Here is an 8,605-nt window from a genome sequence, read left to right as displayed (position 1 = left end):
TTCTCTCTTCCCTCTTTCTTTTCTATCTATATATTGGTAATGACATCCCCTCCCATTACTCTTACAAGATTGGCAACCAAATACTACTTATCACTATTATACCAGGTAAATCCTAAGTAGATCAAACATTATAAATGTTTGTTTCCTCCCTATTGACTACTTATGCCACTAATCTGCATGGTAACTATCTGCATCCCACAGTATTAAATGAAAAACTCAAAGTCAGTGCATAGGTCCCAAAAAAGTGTGGCTGCAAAAGGCTGGCTACACATGCACACGTAGCAAGAATGTGTTGCCGAACCAAAGCGGCACCAACCCCAGAGAGTCACCCTAGAGAGTCATCGATGATCTTCTCCTTCAAGCTCTAAGCAATTCAATCCAATGGTAGCTTTGATATTATATTCACATGGTGACTGGTTTTACAAAATTGTCTTTATACTTTGGAAAAATTTCCAAGTGACGTCGGAAATATAGGGAAATGTCCGATTGAAGTCACCCAATTCCAACATGTCCATTTGGTGTTGACGCCCATTTCCCGCCTGAAAAATGAACCAAAATGCCCCTTGTCAAATCAAAAGCTTTTTACTTACTTCCCATGCAAGTAAACCATGTTTTCATCTTTTTTTCACTCCAAACCATTTTTACAGTTGAGGTTTTCTTCTTTCTTCTTTCTTCTTCACTCCAAACCATTTTTACAGTTGAGGTTTTCTTCTTTCTCCTTTATTCTTTCTTCTTTCTTCTGTATAATCACCATGTTTTTATCTTCTTCTTCACTTCAACCCATTTTTACAAGAAGAAAGAAGAAAACCTCAACTATATAATCACCATGTTTTCATCTTCTTCTTCTTCACTCCAACCCATTTTTCCAAGAAGAAAGAAGAAAACCTCAACAGTATAATCGCCATGTTTTCATCTTCTTCTTCACTCCAACCCATTTTTACAAGAAGGAAGAAGAAAACCTAAATAGGTAAGTGGAAGTTTTTTTCAGTTTTTTTTTATGTAAATATTGGATAATCGTTATCTATACTGGTTCTTCCGGCTTACTTTCCGGGGAAGATGGTGGGTTACATTGATAATCCGTCGTTTAGATTTGATACCCCCTGTAAATATTGGATAACCCCCATTTATATTTGGAAACGTTGTTTTTCTTATGATCTGAAACCTATTTTAAAACTAATAACTGATATTTGGATTTTTTAGTTTCATTTTGTTGGTGTGTTCTGAAGAAGTTGGTATGGTATAAATTGATAACCTCAGTAAAAAATTGGATAAACCTTGTTTCTAAATTGATAACCTCAGTATAAATTGGATAACCTCTGTATAGAATTGAATAACCTTAGTATAGATAATCTAAGTATAGAATAAACATCTGTATAGAGTTGGATACCTTAGTCTAAAATTGATAACCTCATTAAAGAATTGGACAACCCTTGTTTCTAAATTGATAACCTCAGTATAAATTGGATAACCTCTATATAGAATTGGATAACCTCAGTATAGAGTTGGATAACCTTAGTATAAAATTGATAACCTTAGTACAGAATTGGATAACCCTTGTTTCTAAATTGATAATCTCAGTATAAATTGGATAACCTCAGTATAGATAACCTAAGTATAGAATAAACATCAGTATAAAGTTGGATAACCTCAGTATAAATTGAAAACCTTTGTAAGGAATTGAATAACCCTTGTTTCTAAATTGATAACCTCAGTATAAATTGGATAACCTCTGTATAGAATTGGAGAACCTCAATATAGATAACCTAAGTATAGAATAAACATCAGTATAGAGTTGGATAACCTCAGTATAAATTGAAAACCTCTGTAAAGAATTGGATAACCCTTGTTTCTAAATTGATAACCTCAGTATAAATTGGATAACCTCTGTATAGAATTGGATAACCTCAGTATACATAAACTCAGTATAGAATAAACATCAATATAGAGTTGGATAACCTCAGTATAAATTGAAAACCTCTGTATAGAATTAGATAACCCTCTGTGATTCATAAATAAAAGATAGGCATAGTATCCAATACATAATCCCTATCTATATATAATAACCCTTGCTTACATGTTCAAATTTTACTTGAAATTGTAATGTTTTTACATATTTGTTTGAAAACTACCTTGTACACAATTCATAGTTGCTATCTCAATGATATATAACAGATAGACCTTGTATCCAATAGATAACACCTTTGTGTATTTCATAACCCCTTGGTTAGAGCTGCCAATCTGCTTGCAATTGTGATATTTATAATGTATAGTCTTTATAATTTGTTCTAGACTTGACATAAGGGATCCTTCTTAAAATTGTTAATATATGCAATAGGTAAGCCCTATTTGTCCCTTATAACCCCTCTTTATAACTAGCAACCTTATTGAATTTTTTATCTTTACACATGATTGAAATTGTGTTCATTTCATGTCGTTGCAGGTATTCGTACATGCCTGAGTTTCTTTTACACTATGATGCTTATTTGAAGGAGGAAGTTTCTTGGGAATATGTCGGAGGGAGGAAGTCATTAATTTCAGTGAGCCGTCGGATTAGTTTGCTAGATTTTGAAGATCTTATCCGCACAATAAAGGGGAGTATAGGTAGAGAGGTGTTACTATCGATAAAATGTCGATACATTGTTGATCCGTACATAACCACTTTAGTTGATGTTGGTAATGACGATATCCTCCAGTCTCTGATGATGATTTTTGACAAAGATGCGGTCAATTCTGTGATGCTGTACATAACCCAAAGCAGAAGCCCCGAGGGTATTAATTCAATGAATATGTCTATGCTTCCCCTGAACAATGTTTGTATGCCCCCCTCTATGCTTCCCCCTAGCAATGTGTGTATTTCTGAACCCTCTCATCATCCACCAATACCTTCTGTTTCGATTCCACCTCTAAGGGATAGAAAACGCCAAAATTTGAAACGCCCAATCTTGGAAGTGGATTTGGAAAAAGACTTTGAAGATGAATTTGTTAGTGTTACAGGAGGTGATTCAGCCCAACCTAATGACAGTCAATGGTATTGTACTTCTTCAGGAATGTTTCAAGACCTCTTAAACAAAGGATTTACCCATGATCAGTGTATGAACGATGTGGGGTTTGTTGCGGACCATGCGAGGGAATATTTTGATGATAGACAAAATGAGGCAGTTCTGAACCATGTGGAGTTTGCTGCGAACCACGCGGGGGAATATTTTGATGATAGACAAAATGAGGCAGTTCCGGAAGAAGACATCAATGATGAGTTTCAAGATGACTTTTCTGTGAAGGATGGTCGGTCGGATGTAATATTGGACAAGGCAAAGATGATGATTATGATGATGATGATGATCACGACGACGACGACGATTATGATCTTGAAGAAGACGACGATGATGATGCCGACGGCGTTGATGATAATCATCATTATGATGGTCAGAATGATGTCCATTGTAAAAATGTTGGTGTAAATCCAAGCGCAGAACCTATCGCAGTGGGTTTTCCTCACTCTAGTCGGCTAATGGGAGCGGAGGACATGTATGTTGGGGCCCATGATGAAGATGTCGATAATGTTGAATTTGATTAGTTAAAGGTTGGGGCAATCTTTTCAAATATGAAGCAGTTCAAGAAGGCAGTTCGAGAGTATGCAATCTGGCAAAGATTTACATTCGTGAGAGTAAATTCCACCCCCAGGAAGTATGGTGTTCAATGTCAAGTAAGCGATTGCATATTTTGTTTAACTGGCAGTACTCATTTGAATTATGTGCTGGTTAAGACTTTTGTACCTGACCATACATGTACATCGACGATAACTGGCATTGATCACCCTCATGCTACATTTGCTTGGGTCGCAGGAGAATGCCTACGCTTATTCGCTCGTCCGGAAGACACGTCGACAATGGTCATAATAGAATATATCAAGATGCAGTGGGGTGTGGCTATAAGCTATCAGAAAGCATACCATGCGATGAACATCATCAATGAAATTAAGTGTGGGAACGTAGAGGACTCTTACCGCATATTGCCTGCACTCTCGGTTGAGCTGGAGAGAACAAATCCCAGCAGCTTTGTTCGTGTGTTTCGAGCGAGAGATTTGCGTCCAAAGGGAGACGATGCGTTCGTTCGCATGTTTTGGACATTTGGCCCATGTATACGTTCTTTCAATCGAACTCTCAGACCTCTAGTTTTGGTTGATGGAACTCATCTGCTTGGAAAGTATCATGGAGTCTTATTGATTGCGTGTGGGGTCGATGGCAACAACGGATTATTTCCCTTGGCATTTGCAGTTGTCGAGAACAAAAATGAAGATAGTTGGATCTAGTTTTTGACTTTGTTCAAGCAGAAAGTAATGCTTTCGGAGTCATACGTAATCACGATATGCTCCGATCGCAAAAAGGAGTTGATGCAGACGGTACCTGAAGTCTTACCACAAGCTCATCATAGTTACTGCATGCGTCACCTCGCCACCAATTTCTACTCCGAGTTCAAAGATGTCCTACTTAAGAGGTTATTTTGGAGAGCTGCCCGCACTCTGAGGGAGTGTTTTTAAAGATACCATGGAACAAATTAAGGCAAGGAATGAAAATGCTCACAAGTGGATAAGCGCAATTCCGAAGGAAAGCTGGGCTAGTTTTTATTTTACGGGAGATAGATATGATGTTATTACAACCAACAGATCGGTGTGTTTCAATGCAGTCTTGAAGAATGCGAGGAAATTGCCGATTGCATCATTGGTGGAGCACACTAGATGGAAGACTTCTGACTTCTTTCAGAAATGTTGGGTATATGGTGATGAGTGGCGGACACAGTTAACCAATTATGCAGAAAAATATATCAGACTGGCAAAGGAAGAAAGCCTGCAGTACGTGGCATATCAAGCTGGTTTACATGTTTTCGAAGTACGGTCCGTTAAAATTCAAGATTCTGTAAACTTGCATCTTCAAATGTGCAGTTGTCGTGTGTTCCAAACGATCGGACTACTGTGCAGACATGCCATGGCAGTGATTGCCATCACAAAAGAAAAAAAAATCTGTATTCCTTCTGTAAGCGTTGCTACAAAGTGGACCGATATCGGCAGACGTATGATGAGGTGCTGTACCCCACATTAGATCGCACCCAATGGCAGGTCCCTTCCGAACCTTTCATGCAAGTAATACCTCCACGTCCAAGACAACCACCTGGAAGGCCGCGAACGAGAAGAACGGATCGCGAATTGCAGAGTGGACTACATTACAAGTGCAGCAAATGTGGACAGCCTGGTCACAACAAAAGAACTTGCAAAGAAACTCCTATCATAGCACAGCTTGCTGACCATAGTGCTATTGGGGCTCTGCACCTTTTTGTAGGGGCTTGATGTAAGTAATCATTTCTTTTGTAGATGAATTGAATATTTGTATACTCATTTTTTGATGTAATCAAGCTCCATTCTTTTTATAGGGGCTTGATGTAAGTAATCATTTCTTTTGTAGATGAAATGAATATATGTACTCATTTTTTAATGTAATCATGTGGATGAAATGAATATAGGTAGTCACTTTTTGATGTAATCTTGTTTTGCTCAAACATCCAGTGCATTTTAATTGCTATTTTGATTTTGCCCTTCAGAACTTTAGTTTTCATACTTGGTTTGTGATGTCATGTGGGTTTAATAACTCATCCATACAAGCTCAAGAGCATAGGCAATAACACATGTCATTTAAGGAGAAAGGCCATACATAAAATCAACACATAATAAGGTGCTTGGCCATACACACTCATAACAAAAAGAGGAGCCACGGCTCACAGTACAAACATACTTCCATAATCATCAAAACATAGCTGAGTCTACTGTTAACCATGTACACCATACATACAAAGATAACCTAAGTAGCCTATACAGATCAACCATCAGATCAAAAGCAGAGATAAGCCCAAAATGAGTGAACATCGGGTAGCGCTGTGATGAAAGGAGCATAACCTGACTACTGCTCTGGAGGAGGTGGAGGGTGTGATGAACTGCCTGGATACTGTCCCCACTGACTACTGGAGAGGTACTCTCGAAATGATGTAAACTGATCATCTATATGAGTACGGAGCTGCTGGAAGTAAGAGGTCATAGAGCGCTCAAGTGTCTGCTACAGGGCCAATAAATCCTGATGGGTACATGGCCGAGTCAGATCTTGTGAAGTGTCCATGTCCGCGGATGCCTGATCGCCCTGCTCCTCAACGTGCTGAGCTGCCTCGTCGTCCTCCTCAACGTGCCAAGCTGCCTCGTCCTAATCGTCGGGCTCCTCATCCTGAATCTCTAGGGCAACAGCCAGCTGCATCATGTTGATGGATCGTCCATCAAATGGAGCAGTATGAGTGCAGGTCATCTCATCAGAAAGAGGGACACGAAAAGCCTTGAAGATTCGGGTCAAAAGCATACCATAGGGCATGGACGAACGGGCCCGTCTAGGGGCTTCGCTCATGAAACGAAAGATAATGTTGGCCAGATTCATGGGGCGACGTTCTAAGATATAATAAAGGATGAAGGCCTCAAGGGGCCGTAAGGCAAAGTGTGCCCACCGAAAGGGGTAATGTTGCTGAAAATGAGATAATGAAGAATTTTTGCAGCAGGTTTGAGATGAGCAGATCGAACGCAGATGTTCGGGTCATAATCATTGGCGATAGTGCTATAAATGGTGTCTCTAGTAACGTTAGTTGTATAAATTTTATCACCTGGCCAAAAGTAGTCGTCGCTGTCTGCCGATGAAATGCCTAGGAGAGTACTAAACTGTTCTTGGTCCATCTTGATGGTAGTTTTCTTCACGCGGGTTTCAATTACATAATTTGAAGGTGAGATGCTAAGATTCGCATAGAACAACTTAACTAAACGGGGGTACCCAAGTTCATTAATTTGAAGGATGGGTGTCCAACCCAAGGTATCGAAGCAATGATGGAGATTGAATCGTTGACGGATGAGAGGTTCGACGTACCTACCCGTTAGGATGCCCCGATTATGAATCTTGTTCCATGTATTGCGTGCGGATGGACTGTCGAAGAGGGAAGGGTTTTCTAGGTCAGTTTTCTTAGCCCTTTTCGAGAAGGATTGTCGTTGCGACGACCGTGTGAGCGCTCACCACGTGCCATCCACACGCGAGGGAAAAACAAAAAATGGAAAGATATCTGGAAGAAAAAAAGTTTGGATGGAAGATAATGAGTGGATTTTGGGTTTGGATGGAAGAAAAAGGGTATTTGGAGAAGGGTATCTAGAGAAGGGAGAGAGAGAGGGGGAAAAAGGGTATTTAGAGAAGCGAGAGAGAGAGGGGGGAAAAGGGTTTGAAGGAAGTTGAAGTTTAAAGGGCATCACTGGGGCCCGATTTTTCAAAAAGAGCCGGAAGCTCGCACAGAGCTCCGTAAATTTACACGGGGCTCCATGTGAACTACTGCCTTTTAAAAAAAACAATAAAATCTCGCACGGAGCTCCATAAATTTTACACGGAGCTCCGTGTGAACTACTGTTATTTTTAAAAAAAACTCTCTGTGGACCCCGATCCCGAGGATACGATGAGGAAACGAGTCCCCCAACATCCTCTGGATCATCCACATGAATGAGAGCTCTGCCAAGGAACTCTCGAAACGGATGCCACCCTCATAGCATAGCACGAGTGGCAATATAAAAAGAAAGAGAAATGTCTTGATCCGGAGCCAAGGCTCGAAACCAAGACATACCTAAAATAAACTCAGAGTCACCATCCATGGATAAGCCATGGAACCCCAAAATCAAATCCTCTGTGCAATGGATAACCAGAAATATATATGGGTTCGTGCCTGATTACGAATGGAGAAGGTCTGAAGAGCACCCTCAATTCGTCCGAGTGCAAGCATTTGGTCTCTTATGCCATTTTCATTAACTCCAAAGAAGTTTGGGTAAAAATCATGTGAAATTGGAACAAATATCCCCGAGTGAACGTCTACCTAATCATGCATGACTCGGGGATGAAATAATAAGCACACATAAAGTAAGATAAAAGATGTGTCACCTAATGACAACTAGGTTGTGAGTGACATGCCTAACTGGTGTCTAAGTTCTAGTGGACATACACATACAAGCTACAGCTAAAGGTATAGGATCAGTACAAGAAAGTAAGAAAACATAACAAAACACACAACATAACAAATCCTAAGACTCTAAACGATTTAGCCCGAGTCCTCGGATGGTCTGATGTTCATCCAAAGAAGCCTATGTATCCCCGCCTCCGCAAGAATCAGAGCAACGTAGTTCTTCGCGCCTATTCTAAGCTATGATGCCTAAGACACCTAGACCTCTATCCTAGACTCGATCTAAAAGACCGGACCAGTTATTAAAAGTTTCTTATACGATTATTTAAATTTCAGTGAATTGTAGATTTTAGGACACCCTATATGCCCTAACTAAATGCATATTAGCCCTATGCTAATGCAGGTGGTTCCTACAACCTATGTGTAACTAGGCTGTGTTTCCTAAGAAAAACAAAGGGTGGACTAACGTATCCTATTCTAGTCATCAGTCGGCGATGTGGATCGCCAACTGACCGGACGGAGGCGCTCCTATAACTCTAGGACAGACCCCTAACTCTAAAACAAGCACACAACAAACAAAAAATCAAACACCCTA

General features: G+C 40.0%; 1 protein-coding gene across 1 annotated transcript; it reads left to right on the top strand.

Moving 5' to 3' along the window:
• The first annotated feature begins 3,601 nt into the window (after window positions 1–3,601).
• LOC143852431 (uncharacterized) lies at window positions 3,602–4,309 on the top strand. The gene has a single exon (XM_077361814.1). The coding sequence runs from the start codon at window positions 3,602–3,604 to the stop codon at window positions 4,307–4,309; it is 708 nt and encodes a 235-aa protein (XP_077217929.1).
• The last annotated feature ends 4,296 nt before the right edge of the window (window positions 4,310–8,605 follow it).

Source organism: Tasmannia lanceolata, unplaced genomic scaffold (genome assembly GCF_043159265.1).
Source record: "Tasmannia lanceolata isolate RefF3 unplaced genomic scaffold, GAP_Taslan_0.1 ptg000019l, whole genome shotgun sequence".
In the NCBI taxonomy this organism is placed as follows: Eukaryota; Viridiplantae; Streptophyta; class Magnoliopsida; order Canellales; family Winteraceae; genus Tasmannia; species Tasmannia lanceolata.
The sequence above is the reverse complement of the archived record's forward strand: the minus strand, read 5'-3'. Positions and strand labels throughout refer to the sequence as shown.